Here is a 16,912-nt window from a genome sequence, read left to right as displayed (position 1 = left end):
TCGTGGGCAGGCCACTCCAGCCAGTTGGGGAGTTTGACGATCTAATGTGCCAGTTGGACAGAATTTGGCACGACGTGTCTGAGCAGGACATCCAACAACTCTGTCGTCTCAGTCAGTTCCAAGCCGAAAAACTGCTTGAATAAGCTCCAGAGGTGACCAACGCATTATTGACTTGCTTAGTTTGTAGAGTTCCGTCTCTTGAGTAAATCATACATTATTCCTGAAACTGTACTCATTTGTGTACCTAGGCACGCACATCTTATCTACCGATTTCCGTCCCATTTAAGTAATTCCTTCATTTTTTCTTTTTGTTTTCGAGTGTATTCTTGTGCAGTCTCTTCTTCTAACGGTTTCTCAAAGATTCTCGGCTGCAGTTGTGTGTACCATTCGTTACTACTCAGAAAATTAAGATGAATAAAGCCATTTCCATCAGTCGCCACTGTAAACTGCCAATTGATTATTCGTTACTTGTTATCATTATGAAATGCACGTGTAAAACTGAAATGAATTTTAAGTTACACTTTTCTCAAAGTGAGTGTTACGCAAACAGCATATCAGAAATCTGACTGTTGAGGTGTAATTCCTCTTAAGCCTATTTAACATATAAAATCACACGCGTAAAACTGTTAAGGTCAAAAGAAACCGAAGTTACTTCTATCTGTCAAATTCGAAGATTACAGAAGCACAAATCGACAATATTTATTTCTATAAACTTTAAAGAATTCATCTACATACGATAATGAAGAAGTTAATGAGCGCCGTAAAGGTGAATGCATTTTCACGAAGGTGGCACATTACGGGAACGAAACCAACCTGCTCAACCAGCTTTCCATTCCCATTTGAATCTGTGCTCACCACTCGACTCCCCTCCAACAACGGCTCGATTGCTACCATCGACTCTCAGTAGAATTGAAGAGTACTGCCACGCATGCTTTATTGTACTGGGATGCGCTGCAGTCATAGACTGTGCGGCTGCTCCCCGCAGAGGTTCGAGTCCTCCCTTGGGCATGGGTGTGTGTGTTTGTCCTTAGGATAATTTGGGTTAAGTAGTGTGTAAGCTTAGTGACTGATGACCTTAGCAGTTAAGTCCCATAAGATTTGACGCACATATTTTGTACTGCGATGTGTAATGAAGACTTCAGTTCTGTCATCCAGTAAGACGCATCACAATGTCCTTGTAGTCAATTTCAGATATTAATAATTAAATGGAAAACCAAAGCATATAGTCATTTAAAATACCTGAACAGGGATAAACGTCAGGACTGAATGACTAGCAGGGTAGTTAAGAAGTGATTTAGCTGATATCGAGAGATTTGACGCAATTCAGTACATTCAGTAGTTCATCTTGGGCTCGTAGACAATGTAATTTTGGAAAACAAATTTTGACTCATTGAGAACAATAGCCAATAGTAAAGACAAACGTTGACAACAAAATCTTAACACCACCAGGTCTCGTGGACTTGAATGAGTTCGCATTCACCCAAACACTGGTAAAACCACCGAAATTCTCAACGATCGATTTGTTATTCTGAATAAAACCTACGATTGTTTAGGAAGAGCTTTCACTCTACATAACAAATAATTTCTCAGAAATTACAAGCACGCTTTCCGACTCTACATACAAACGTGACCCGGAAGGCCGTGTCTTGGTAGGGTCTCAATGGCTGGAAGTGAGGAGCAGAAAGCTCTGGTCAATGAAACCCCTGGCGGAGAGGTCGTCAAATTGCGGCTGACGGGCTGCATGTGGCTCGAACCATGTGTTTGTGCTGGTCGCATTTCTTAGTCATATTTTATAATATTGTGTTCCTAGCAACTAGCTGTGGGATCCGAAAACCTCAAGTGATGTTAAGAGCTTCTTAAAGGAGTGTTTTTGTTGCTTAGTAACATACAAAGATACTTATGGACATAGAAATACTTTAAGATGTCCTTAATTTAATTGGACGTTGCTGAATTCAGTCGTCAGTTAGGTAAAGATTGCCACTTCCGACAGGGGCAGAGTCGTGTGTAGCGCGACCACTGCGGGGTTAACAGTAGTGAGAGGGGTAATATTTTACTGTTTTGCTTCCAATGCTTCCAGTCACCCAGCGTGGGCAACTGGCATCGATTATTTACTATGTTATAAATGCTCAAACGGAAGTAACATGTCATCGCGATTGTGCAGAATACAGAAGGTCATCTTCAAATGTGGTACACGTTTGGAGCAAGTAATATGACATTAAGTTAAGGCTGTTGTTATAAAGTGCAAAGAGTAAAAGGAGAATATCAAAAATATTTTGTAAATATTTGTGGTCGTGTCTCATGTTGAAATTACTGTTATTAATTAATACAACACTCTAATGTATGTACCGTAACTTACCACTGAATAGTAAGATCGGTTTGTGTAGGTGAGAGGCCAGCCGCGGTGGTCTCGTGGTTCTAGGCGCGCAGTCCGGAACCGAGCGTCTGTTACAGTCGCAGGTTCGAATCCTGCCTCGTGCGTGGATGTGCGAGATGTCCTTAGGTTAGTTAGGTTTAAGTAGTTCTAAGTTCTAGGGGACTAATGACCACAGCAGTTGAGTCCCATAGTGCTCAGAGCCATTTTTTGTGTAGGTGAGGTAAAGTGGCCAGAACGAAAGTGGCAGTTACACATTTATTTTCTTTTTTATCTCTTTTTTTTACCCTGAACAGTGCTGCTTCCTGTCGAGAAGTGGTTACACTAGTTTTGACATACACTGCAGTGTGAGTGATAGAGGAAGTTTCTTCAGTTATTATTCTTTAGGAGAAACGTATTTCTTTATTGGTCGTTTAGTACAATTCATCTATATTATTCTTTATAAGTCACTTGTATGGGGAGTAGTAACTTTACAATATATATGTATAAACAGTGTCTTTCCGTAGCTTTTGGTCTACAAATATAGGTCCTTATCCTTTACTTCAGGCTTATTGTTTCTTCTGTGCTACAGTCTGGAACCGCGCGATCGCTATGGTAGCCGGATCGAATTCTGCCTCGGGCATGGATGTGTGCAATGTCCTTAGGTTAGTTAGGTTTAAGTAGTTCTAAGTTCTAGGGGACTGATGACTTCAAAACGCAAGTCCCATAGTGCTCAGAGCCATTTGAACCATTTTTTTTCTTCTGTGTATTACTGTTGCCGACATGGCATGCTGTCGGAAAAGTGACCATACTGCTTGTCAGGAAAATAAATATTTAAATGTGGTAGAGACTGTTTTTAATCCACTTTGAAAGTAACTCCAATAAGAATTAATTACTTACAAAAAACACTCATAATACAACAGATAAAACTGACTTTCAAACCCTCTTATTTACAAAACTATCTTCTATCGCTTTGCGACTAATCTCAATTTGAACTAATTAAGTTATATTATTTAAAATCATCGCCGTTCTGCTTTATTTGGCCTATTGAAAAAGTCCGATTGAAATCGGCCTGCAGCTCAACGTGGTAGTATTTCAGATGCTAGGAACATCCAATGTGCGCAGTGGTTAGCACAATGGACTCCTATTCGTGAGGACGACTGTTCAAACCCGCTTCCGGCCATTCAGGTTTAGGTTTTCCGTGATTTCCCCAGAAGGCTCCAGGCAAATGCAGGGATGGTTACTTTGAAAGGGTACGGCCGGTTTCCTTCCCCATCCTTGACATAATTCAAGCTTGTGCTCCATCTCTAATGATCTCGGCGTCGACAGGACGTTAAACCCAATCTTTCTTCTTTCGTTCAGGCACTAGGGTGTAAAGATGCTTAGAAAACGAGCCCGCAAATCAGAAACATAAACATGTGAACTGTTGCGATGGCATGGGGCCACAGTACCCTGTTATGTACAAAAAAATTGATCATGGGTAAGCCTTCCGGAAAATGCACGTTAATCCAATACATTATTTGGCTTTTTCACTTTAAAATATTTGGTGTGATAGCTTATAACGTGAAGATTCAAAATGTGTTGGTGGTAAGCCTCTATCAACAACCATGGTTTGGTGAAAATTGAATTTCTCTTTGGGTTGCCACTATTCTCCCTAACCCCTTCCCACACTTCAGTGCGTCCAAGATGTGACCCTACTGTGCCAGTATTGGTTCTTAAGCAAAGAACGTTTGACAAACACTGCTGCATTGCGACTGTGGCTTTCCTTCGTCTGACCAGGGTGAGCAGAGGATGCAACCATTACAAGGCAAGAGTGGGACGTTGGACATGGCTATCTCTTACAGCGGAAGGACTTACCAATGTATCAAAGATGTAGAACACGGATGTTGACACAAATTTTAATACTATGTCGAACTGAGAGTAGAACTAGGTTTGCAATGGATCTGCTGGCTATTTCAAATGACGACAAGGTGAGTGTGATAAACACTTTAAGGTCTAGTGTTGTGAGAGCTCCTTCTCAAAATACTGTGTTGCAGAATGGCTGTGTCACACATCGTTTCTAAGTAGTCGAGTAGCCACAGTAATCTGGCACCCTATGAAAGTATCTCTACAAGTATTCTATAAATGTTATTATTCTACTGAGTTTTATCTGCATTTTACGGATTGCCTTCTATGATTTTCACTACACCAGTGTGGTAGTTCACAATTCTTAATTGTGACACAGCCCGGTGTTTGAATTTATTATTGCTTTATGTCATGCAAGAGGGCTGGTGACCTCGCCATATAGACCCCTAAAACACTAAACAGCAACGAACCGACCAAGCGGATTCTGAGTGGAAAGTTGTCTAAAAGTCACAGAATGCAAAAAAATCCGCTCCTCTCCAAGATGGTTTAGAGCAGTTCCTAGAAACGATGTGAATACACCACTAGTACGTATATGCAATGCAGTATCCACAGGTACGGGGAAAAAGACCACATGAATGCCCGCTAAGCAACTCGGTAAGGACTGCTACGTTAAACAAGTGATGCAACTATAGAAGGTAAAAAATAACGTAAGATAAAATAGGCAAAAAATGGTTCAAATGGCTCTGAGCACTACGGGACTCAACATCTGTGGTCATAAGTCCCCGAGAACGTAGAACTACTTAAACCTAACTAACCTAAGGATATCATACACATCCATACCCGAGGCAGGATTCGACCCTGCGACCGCAGCAGTCGCGCGGTTCCTGAATGAGCGCCTAGAACCGCTAGACCACCGCGGCCGGCGATAAAATAGGCCATCGGTTTACAATGTGTACTTTGGCCAGCTGCGGAAATAATTCATTTGGCTAAAAGCAGCCTTGTTTTAAGAAAGAAAACAGCGTTTAGAATTTGCACATTAAATACGTAATTTCTATTGCCAGTGTAAGTGTGCCTTTATATTTCTTATGCCTTGGAGTTGAAACGATATTTAACTTCTTGATTGCAAAGATACCACCACAAGTCATACCCTTTCATCGAACTCGAAAGAAAAGTGTTTTATGAGATAAATCTTAATGACGATGACACTTCCTGATGTCGCGCGGGGTAGCCGACCGGTCAGGGGCGGGTTGTCATGGTCCGCGTTGCTTCCCCCCCCCCCCCCCCCCCCCCCTCCCTCTGAGGTACGAGTCCTCTCTCGGATATGGGTATATGTTGTCCTTAGCGTAAGTTAGTTTAAGTTTGATTTAGTAAGCTTAGGGACCGATGACCTCAGCAGTTTGTTCCCATAAGACCTTACCACAATTTTCCAAACACTTCCTTATCTTTGATTCTTATCATTACGAAACAATACTCATTGTCATACAAAGCAGTATTTAACTATTCACAGTTCTAGTAATTGATATCCAGTTTTATTTGTTGCTCTTAAGTAATACAAGAGACAGTAGCTATAAAAAAAGTTTTATCACAGTAATTTCAAATTAATTTTTACATGTTCCTTCTTAGACCTGAACCGTTACATATATCTCGTCGTTTCTGAAAACTCTTTGATACTAGAAACATATGCAACAGTATTACTTGGAAAGCACCTTGGTCTCTCAAATGAAGTGTAAGTGTGCCTCTTTATAGATCGACCCTTTGCTGCGTATGATTGGTTTCCTTCTCTTTTTGTTACCTGGATGTGTTTTGTCAATGTCTCCATATATTGCTCATATCAACTTATATTGGCAAAAGTATAACAGAGTTATAAATTTTTTCGTTATTGCGTAAAATTATGCCATAATCTTTATTTGTTATAAATGTTTTCGTTATTGCGTAAAATATTACCATAATCTTTATTTGTGCTCTCCATTTTCTGCTTAACATCCTCAAAACTAATTGTTCCCTGAGCAAGAAAATGATGGTTTCCTACTTACTTTACTGGTAACATATTACCAGTGTACCAAACGGATCCATCTCGTGAAAGTAATGTATTACACTGCACATATTACGAAGAGCTACGACAACAGACAGGAAGTTTTTCTATTGGCTTAGGCCTGAAACAGTAATGTCCGGACATTATCGATATCTATAGTATTACAGAAATAAAATGACACTTGCATGAGAGAACAGAGATGTTGAAACAATTCAGCACAGAAAAGCGTTGGTGATTTCCGGGAAACAGAAACATAAAGAAATATTACGTAGCAAATACGCAATGAAACATCAACATGAACATCCAACAAGTTCCTACTTTCCTGTTCCTATAGCAATTTTAATGTTTCATGATTTAACTAAGTTGACGATAATCGTTAATGGATCTTGAAACTGCATCGTTTGCAGAAGGGTTACCGTCAAGTCAACTACAAGTTTCTACGTATTTCCTTTTTTCTTTTTCTTTTTTTCTTTTTGTTTTGTCTAGAGAGAATCCGTGTTCCCTCGCAGCAAGTGTAATGCTGCAGCCTGTTTCTTAAACGACCCTTTTAAAGCAAAACGACGTAGAATGAAATTAAAGCAGCGCCGTTTACGACAGTTAAGACTGAAGTGGAAATCCCTTAAATTCTTTCGGCCAACCAGTTTACTGCTCGTGCGAGATAGTACAGTGGGAAGACGTAAATGATTTTTGTATGAAACACAGACGTCTTACTCTGTTATCTAACAGAGGGAGTAATAAGAATTGTTACTGTTCATAATACAGATACAGCGTTTAATCCATAGAGCCAGAAGCCACATGAGGCTGATGCTGCTATTGTATACATACTAACCTCATCGCTATAAAACTGGAGCAAAATGCAGGAAGATCAGGAGAGGATCAACGTCTGTTGCATGGATTCGTAGATAACCCTCATCATAACCCAGTGAAGCGTATTAAGCATAAATAGGTGGTTTACTCGTTATTATTATGACACACTTTACTGGTCTCATATAAGGCTTGGAATCGAAACCTGGTCACTTTCTTGTAAGGCAGATCCTTTAGCCACTAAGGCACTGCGACACTGTGACACAGGTATTCACACGATTGCACGGATTACCATGGCATACCCTCCTCGTCGATTCAGGTCCTCATGCCACCCCAGTGTATTTTAAATTCCCATTTACACTCGAACAGAATTGCCGAGGCTCTCCACGTTCTGTAATAGCACCTCAGCATTGAACGCAAATGTGGAACGCAGTGTGAAACCAGGAGGGCGTCTCATACAAGTATGATTTCATTTGTAGAGGTATCTGCACCTGGGTTTCAGGCTAAATAAATGTAAAAGCCGTGTGACGAGGGCCTCGCGTCGGGTAGACCGTTCGCCGGGTGCAAGTCTTTCGATGTGACTCCACTTCGGCGACTTGCGCATCGATGGCGATGAAATGATGATGATTAGGACAACACAACACCCAAACCCTGATCGGAGAAAATCTCTGAGTCAACCGGGAATCGAACCCTTGCTCTTAGGATTGACATTCTGTCGCGCTGACCACTCAGCTACCGGGGACGGACGGTTTCAACCTGGAACCCTCATTTATCTTCACTTCTGAGGTGCTATTGCATAACATGGGGACCCTCGGCAATCCTACTCGTGTGTAAGGAGGAGTTTAGAGTATACTGGGACGGCAGTGACAATTTGGATCTATTAGGGAGCTGTGGCTCAAAATGGCTCTGATCATTATGGGACTTAAAATCTATGGTCATCAGTCCCCTATAACTTAGAACTATTTAAACCTAACTAACCTAAGGACATCACACGACACCCAGCCATCACGAGGCAGAGAAAATCCCTGACCCCACCGGGAATCGAACCCGGGAACCCGGGCGTGGGAAGCGAGAACGCTACCGCACGACCTCGAGATGCGGGCAGGGAGGTGTGACACGTTAATCTGTGCAGTTGTGTGAACCGCTGTGCCAAGGTGGCTTAGTGGCCAACGCACCTGCCTAGTAACCAGGAGACCAAGGTTCGGTTACCAGCTTTGGTACAAATTTTCACTCACCGCTTCAGTCTATATACATAAAATCATTACTCTTTACTGTCGGATTATACGCTTGCCGGACAAATACTGCATACAGTCACATCTATAAAATACTTGCTAGTATACGTACGAAGCAATTTAAATTAGAACGAACATATGACACTGTTTGCAGGACAGGTAGGTGCCAGACAGATGTTCGTCAGAAGGACCCTCAGGATGTTTAATCCACTCACTGAGGAGAAGCTTACAAAAATTGCTTTCGCTCTATTCTCGAGTACAATTCCCCTGTCTAAGCTGGTCAGATTCATAGAGGAAACTGAGAAGATCCAAACAATTACAGCATGTTTAGTCACGGCTGCATTTAGTAATCTCGAAGACTTCACAGAAATGCTCATCCAGTCCAGTAGCAGATGCTACAAGGATGGCGATGTTCATCACGGCGTGGGCTAATGTTAAAATACCAAGAGAAGATTTAACAAACATATTGCTTCCTCCTGCGTAATACATTTCACGACAATAGTATGAACGTAAAATTGCTGATATCGTGCTTACCCAAACTATTACCAAAAGTCGATATTATCGACAAGAAGAAGAAATAAGGTGGTGGCTGAATGTAGGTACAAATGAACATACAACATGCTTATGAGCTCACGATGAGCTTCAGCAGTCAAAACGCTAGTCTCGGCTAGTGCCATAGCAGCTATAGTATTCAATAGTGAAAGAAGAGAATCTGGATGTGGTGCAATAGTAGCAGTGAGGCTTAATAATTAATCGTAGAAGTATTTCTGTGGAAGGTAAGTAGAATTCTAAGTTAGGTGTAATAGTACATGTAATTTCCAATTGATATGAAAAAAAATGCTGGCCGAAGTGGCCGTGCGGTTCTAGGCGCTATAGTCTGGAACCGCGCGACCGCTACGGTCGCAGGTTCGAACCTGCCTCGGGCATGGATGTGTGTGATGTCTTTAGGTTAGTTAGGTTTAAGTAGTTCGAAGTTCTAGGGGTCTGATTACCTCAGATGTTAAGTCCCATAGTGCTCAGAGCCATTTGAACCATTGTTTTGAAAAAAGATTTAACTACTGTTAGTAGTAATATTACTAAAAGTGAATGTAACCTATAGTGAAATTTTAGATGGCAGTCTACAACATAGTAATAAATAAATATATAAATATGATAATTTTTAACAGTTTTCGTTAGGGTTTATGATAAACTGTCACAATTAACGTTGAAATTGTAATATGTTATAATGTTACAAGGCATCATGATTGCATCTTGTACTGATGTTCTACATTTAAAATAGGTTCGGACGACTTATCATAAACTGATCTGAAAGGTCACCGCCCGGAAAATTTCTTGAAATGTTCGAAGCAGTTAGAAAATTGGAGCCAATACTTCGACGATAACAATACCAAGAATATACTGCAACGCTAATACAGCTGACAAAACTAGCCTTGTGACATGATTTTTTTTACTTTCTTATTGAGATATAATAAAATAATAAGAGTAATACATTTTAGAAACAAATATGCTTTTTGTCGACGAACGTATAATCATACATGACACTGAAGATAAGCCAGATATTGCAGTACATGGATTAAACGACATAAGCCTCAGTTGTTAGCTAAAAATGTCAACAACAAAAAAATCAATGCCCTTTCTAGGAAAATATCCGATGAGGACCAAGACAATGAGCAACAGTATGGTAATATAAATGGTACCCATTTCCAGTATCTAGGATGTGATATCACATTTGAAGAAGAAGAGAAAGATATTAACAAGAAAATTAACGCCTATCAATATATTATATGTGACATCAACATATTATATGTGGCACAATAATAAGAAAACTAAAGAGTAAAATGACAAGAGAAACCCAAACTAAATTTTATAAAGTCATGGCACTACCCACAGTTCTGTACGAAGCAGGAAGTTGGACATTAAGATGAAAACACTTACGACGAATTGAAACATTAGAAATGAAGTACCTTATATCAGTGAAAGGTTGCACAAGAGAAAGGAGAATAAGAAATTAAGAAATAAGGAAAGAGAATCCCTTGACAAGCAATACAATACTATCCTATTGGAAGAAGGAGTGCGGGAATACCGAGTGAGACGTGATGTGACCGGGGCAGGCGACAAGGCAAAATCCTTGCTTGGCAGAAGAAGAAAAAGAAGAAAACATACATTTCTTACCAATATTATTTCACGTTTTACTGTAGGTAGTGAAGAAAACAAACATCCTTTGTTCCACCTGAGTTATTTCTTTACGGAATCGATTTTAGTTTGTTCATACATTCTGAAACATTTCGTGCCAGTTACTGTGTATGCCTAATAGGGCTGTGAAATTACATATCTGACATGAACGACGACTTTCATTATACGCTTGGAAATTGCTTAGCAGCCCTAAAACAGGTGTAAAAATAAAAAGACCGTATGTAGTGTAAGAATTAATTCAAAAAACTAAATTCGAGTTCTACATTCCTTAGCCCTTGCAAAAATGTAACTGGTGTTAACCTTTATTTTTATTCCCTTTCCTTTTCTCCCTCCTCTTTCTTCTCCTCCTTGTCCTTTGACCTTGTCCTCCTTCTTTCCTCCCCTCCTCTCTCTCCCTCCCTCCCTCCCTCCCTCTCTCTCACTCCCTCTCTCTTCTCTCTCTCTCTCTCTCTCTCTCTCTCTCTCTCTCTCCCTCTCCCTCTCTCCCTCTCCCTCTCTCTCCATCTCTCCCTCCCTACCTCCCTCCCCCCCTGTTTCTCTCTCTCTCTCTCTCTCTCTCTCTCTCTCTCTCTCTCTCTCTCTCTCTGTGTGTGTGTGTGTGTGTGTGTGTGTGTGTGTGTGTGTGTGTGTGTGTGTGTTCGTCTGCGGTTTTAGCACACATATTCATTATCTATAATAAATAATGCAAAGTATTTCAGATAACCTCTCTTGAACCACTTAAAACAGAAACGAAATACCAACAAAGTACCGTTCTCAGATTGGTAGCTAGCGTTGTAGGGCATCAAGGATCACCAACACAAGTAAGGACTAATTTCAGACAGTGAGACAAGTAATGTGGCTTGCGGAACTTCCCAGGATGCGGATGGGAGCAACGGCTCATCTTTGCTGCTTTACCGGGATATTTTAAGAACCGTACTACATAAAATTAGTGGAGGGCGCTTCTGTACCTATTGTGGGGTACTTAATTGTTCTACAGACGAGTTTACCGTTTCAGCAAAATATGAGGTGAAGGCCATTGTTTGGAGAAAGAATAAGTCCCACTTCAACAGACAACAGATACAAAATAATGAGTGCCAGATCAGCATTTGAGCAGCTAATTCCTTATCTTTAGTTTCAATCACTGATGGACCATAAGTCTAAAATCTGCTTTGTAGCCTCCACACGATATGTAATTAATATGAACAAATATTTCAGTTCCCTGAAAGGATTCCTGTAGTCCCACACTGCAATAAGCTTCTAATAGCACTAATCCTTAATGCCTTGTAAGTGGACTGTAAGACGATGAATATCTTTTTTGTAAAAAAAATAGCATACGAGTTCTCACTATTACGACACTGTTACATCATTGTTGCTGTCTTTTGTTCTGTTGTCTGAAGCCTCGCCCTTCTTTGGCCGAACCATCTGTGGCGCCTTCATCCAAAAATGTGCAGTATAGAAGCAGCTGTGTTGTACAAAACTAGATATATCAGTGAGCGACGCTGATTTTCATAGGTGTCACTGGATGGCAGCGAGACTACATCGACGCTGACGTGGACGCCGTCGCAGGCGGATCACGACCAGCTGCTGCGCTGTCTGGCGTCGAATCCGCGCCTCAACGTGCCAGCCATGGAGGATACCCTGGTGCTGAACGTGCACTGTGAGTACCACACTATTTAGCTGGTGCCTAAGGCGCAACTCTTACGACTTTTTTTTTTAAGAATACGTTCCACGGTTTCGTTATTTGCTTTCTGAAATCGCTTTTAAGTTCAAAGCTATATCTGTTGCTATTTTACAAGTGTACACGTCGGTTTTAAAAGGTAGAGGACTGTGTTTCTCCAACGGATGTGTTGTGACGTGACACTCAAGTTGACAGTAAAAGGTTACCAGGACTTTGCAATCTATGAGGGTGGTTTGAAAAGTTCTCGGAACGGAATTGAAAATAAGTTCTTACATCACTGAAACTTTTTTATTTTTGAATGTACTCCCCTTTTAGATTAATGCACTTGGTGCAACGATGTTCCAGTGCCTTGATCCTATCTCGAAAATGAGTTTCCTCCAGGTGTGCAAAATACTTGTCAATTTCGGCTATGAATTCTTCGTTTGAAGTGAAACTTCGTCCATCAAGAAAAATTTTCAGATTTGGGAAGAGATGGAAGTCTGACGGATCCATACCAGATGAATAAGGTGGGTGTCGCTACAATTCATACTTTAGTTCGTGTAATTTTGACATCGTGATTGCATACGAGTGTGGGCGCGCATTTTATTGATGGAAGATGACTTTCTTCGTTGCTAAACCTGCTCTTTTTTCGCATACTTTTTTTATGTTGCAATTTGTCCAGGAGGTTTGCGAAGTATTCTCCAGTAACTGTTCGCCCAATGGGGAGATAATATGCAAACAGAATCCCCTTTGCATCATTCCGTCGAATGAATTGTCTTCGCTTTCTTTGGTGACTGAGAATCGGCATGTTTCCACTGCTTTGACTGTTGTTTTATCTCTGGGTATAGTAGTGCACCCAAGTTTCATCTGTGGTTACAAAGCGACGCAAAAAGTCTTATTCGTTTCTCCTAAAACTGGCAAACAATGTTCTGTTATGCCCATTCTCATGCGTTTTTGATCCAGCGTCAAGAGTCGCGGCACCCACTTAGCAGATATTTTTTTCATTTCTAATTCTTCAGTTAAAATGTGATATACTCTTTGAGATGACGCCTGGCAAGCGTGAGCAATTTCATGCACTTTCAATCGGCGATCCCCCATGACCATTTTGTGTACTTTTGCAATGAAATCTGGAGTAGTGCAACATCTTGGCCGACCACTGCATGAATCATCATCTAAGTTATCCCGACCAAATTTAAATTAATTTTTCCTCTTGGCAACATTTGGATTTAAAGGAGCAGAGTCCCCAGTGTTTTCCGCAAATCGGCCAGAACATCCTTTGCTTTCATACCTTCCTTTACGAGGTACTTAATCACTGCTCGAATCTCAGTTTCTTCCATCTTCGTAAATCACTACGTGGGAGCAACAGAGTCACGTCACCGCCACAGCTCTCTTCCAAGAGCACTGACGTGGCACGTGTTGACAGGCAACAGTCAAATGAAAATCACGTGAACAACTCGTTGCGCTTACACTGACCTTTCGTGGTAATTCCGAGAACTTTACAAACCACCCTCGTAATATACGAGAGTTGTCACTTCAAAGTCTGTCAAAAGACCAGTTTGGACATAAAAAGTAGTGCCACTCTGATCATTCAACAGTATCCCATTGGGCCTGAGGTTCTAAATAAGACCACAGAAGGGCAGTCGTCCTTATCTCTTAACTGTGATCAAGGAAGAGTATAGGGTTAATTACAACTATCAGTAGACAATTAGGTCTGGAGACTAGATCATTGTTGGCCGTTGTGGCCGAGAGATTCTCGGCACTTCAGTGTGGAACCGCGCGACCGCTACGGTCGCAGATTCGAATCCTTCCTCTGGCATGGATGTGTGTGATGTCCTTGGGTTAGTTAGGTTTAAGTAGTTCTAAGTTCTAGGAGACAGATCACCTCAGATGTTAAGTCCCATAGTGCTCTGTGCCACTTGAACCATTTGAACTAGATGACGACGAGGATAAAAAGGTATCAAGTAGTTCGGCAGGAACTGACAGCACAGGGGAGATAATACGAGACCTTGGCCACGAACTCACCTTGGTCTAGAGGTACCATCATCTTTGTCTGGTAATGAAAACGCCCTCCATCTCGGGACCGACCCTCGCCATTGCGTAATCTTGGAATAAAAATCATCGTAATGGCGGCCAACGACTTTCAGTATAAGAAGTCACCCTCATTGTGGCAACTGCCTTGACAAAGAGGGCGGAGGAGCGGAAAGAGTTTCTGGGCACTCTCGTGTCCTTAGGATGGGAAACTGCCCATAAAAGGTCGAAGAATCAACAGTGACAGAGTGCATGAGGATGCAGAAGGCAAAGGAAACCACTGCATTAAATATACGTAACAGGTATCCGAGGGACATGTGGCCTGTAATTGAAAAAGTGTCTTGATGATCTCTCCATTGGCAAAAGGATTCTGGACTAGTCCCCACTCGCATCTCCGGGAGGGAACTGCCAAGGGAGTAGGAGGGGGGGGGGGGGAGGGAGTGAGCATAAAAAAAACATTGACTAACCAACGAAAGGTAACATTCTGCGAATCTGGGCGTGGAGTGTCATAAGCTTAAATGTGGTGGGAAGCTATGGAATCTCAAAAGAAAAATGGCAAGGCTCAGTCTACACAGAATGGGGACAGTGAAGTGAAATGGAAAGGAAATAAGGATTTATAGTCAGACGAGTATCGGATAATATCTAGAACAGCATAAACTATCATAACGGGAGTAGGATTCGTTATGAATAAAAAGGTAGGACAGAGAGTGTGTTACTGTGAACAGTTCAATGATAGGTCTGTTCTCATCAAAATCGAGAGGGGGCCGACAACGATAGTTCAAGGGTACATGCCGACGTCGCAAGCTGAAGATGAAGAGATAGAGAAAGTATGTGAGGCCAATACAGCACGTAAAGAGAGATAAAATAATAGTGTTGGGGGATTGGAATGCGGCTGTAGAGGAAGGAGCAGAAGAATAGGCTATGGGAGAATATGGATTTAGTATTAGAAATGAGAGAGAAGAGATGCTAATTGATTTCTGCAATAAATTTCAACTAGTAGTAGTGAATACCCGACTTCAGTTAGATTACTTCATGGTCAAGCAGAGATTCAGAAATCATATATTGGATTGCAAGGCGTACCCAGGAGCAGATTTAGCCTTACGTCACAATTTGTAGTGATGAAGAATTGGCTGAAGTTTAGGAGACTAGTCAGGAAGAAAAAAAGCTCAAAGAAGTGGGCTACTGATGTACTAACGAATGGTGAGATACGCTTGAAGTTCTCTAAGGCTGTAAGTACAGCAATATGGAATAGAGACGCTTGGTGTTATCCGGTAATAAATCGTACAGTAGGCGGTTTAGTTGAAGAGGACTAGAAACGTATAAACAGGGCAGTCACAGATGTGGGAAAGAGAGACTCCAGTACAAGGAAGGTACCTGGAATTACAATTACAAGTAATCTGAATTGAAATGCTCACTTAGATAATGTTGTGGGTAGAGCAAATCGAAGACTGCGACTCATAAGCAGAACGCTTAGAAGGTGCAACAGATCTGCTAAAGAGACTGCTTACACCACGCTTGTCCGTTTTATAATGGAGTATTGCTGTGCTGTGTGGTATCCGCATCAGGTGGGACTGACGGATGACATCGAAAAAGTTGAAAGAAGAGCAGCTCGTTTCGTATTATCGTGAAATAGGGGAGGCAGTGCCACAGACATGATACGTGACCTGGAGTGGAAATCATTAAAACAAAGGCGTTTCTCGTTGCGACAGGATCTTCTCGTAACATTTCAGTCACCAGATTTCTTCTCCCATTGCGAAAACATTATGTTGGCATCTACCTACAAAGGGAGAAATGATTATCACGATAAAATAAGAGAAATCAGGGCTCCCACAGAAAAATGTAAGTGCTCGTTTCTCCCGCTCGACATTCGAGAGTGGAACGGTAGAGAAACAGCTTGAAGGTGGTTCACTGAACCCTCTGCCAGGCACTTTATTGTGAATAGCAACTTAATCACGTAGATGTAGATGCATGGGCAGGAGAAGGAATACTTTAACTGATCGACGGAAGAAGGATGTACAAAAATGCTTCGGCAAATTCAGCAGTACGGAAATACAAGTCATTTGGGAATGGAATAAATAGTAAATACAGGAAAGCTAAAGCGAAATCGTTACATGAATAATTTGAAGAAATCGAAAACGAAATAGTTGGCGATAGGACTGACTCATCATATAGAAAAATCATAACTACCTTCGAAGAAATTAAAAAGCCAATGTGGCAACATTATAGTGCAATGGAAATTCCTGTGTTAAGCAGAGAGCAGGTAGGTGGAAAGAGTACACTGAAGGTCTCTATGGGGGGGGGGGGGGGGAGCGACATGTCTAATGACGTGACAGAAGCGGAAACGGGAGTCGACAGGTAAGAGATAGGGGATCAAGTATGAGAATCAGATCTTAATAGAGCTTTGTAAGACATAGTACCAAGTAAGGCAAAAGGGTTAAATAACATTCCATTGGACTTTCTAAAATCATTGCGGGGTGACCACCGCTGACATGAGTCATGTACAGTGAGCTACATACGCGTTAAGTCTTTCAGCAGTATCGCAGAAATAACATCCTGTTTTTCGTAGCGATTCGAAAATCTGCAATAAGCAGTTCAAGTAGTTCCAAAACTGTTCAGGTGTGTGTGAAATCTTATGGGACAACTGCTAAGGTCATCAGTCCCTAATCTTACACACTACTTAACCTAAATTATCTTAAGGACAAACACGCATACCCATGCCCGAGGGAGGACTAGAAACTCCGCTTTAAGCAGTTACTGTTGGCTGTTGGGAAGTATTCCGCAAAACCACGAGT

General features: G+C 41.4%; 1 protein-coding gene across 1 annotated transcript in view; it reads left to right on the top strand.

The window, feature by feature from the left end:
- LOC126267020 (nephrin-like) overlaps positions 1 to 16,912 on the top strand; it is a 191,922-nt gene that overhangs the window by 82,381 nt on the left and 92,629 nt on the right. Inside the window, exon 7 of the mRNA XM_049971793.1 lies at positions 11,948 to 12,092. Within this exon, the coding sequence (XP_049827750.1) occupies positions 11,948 to 12,092 (145 nt within the window). The remainder of the gene's footprint in view (positions 1 to 11,947; positions 12,093 to 16,912) is intronic.

Source organism: Schistocerca gregaria, chromosome 4 (assembly GCF_023897955.1).
Source record: "Schistocerca gregaria isolate iqSchGreg1 chromosome 4, iqSchGreg1.2, whole genome shotgun sequence".
Taxonomy (NCBI): domain Eukaryota; kingdom Metazoa; phylum Arthropoda; class Insecta; order Orthoptera; family Acrididae; genus Schistocerca; species Schistocerca gregaria.
Note: the sequence above shows the minus strand (reverse complement) of the source record. Positions and strands in the feature narration are given on the sequence as shown.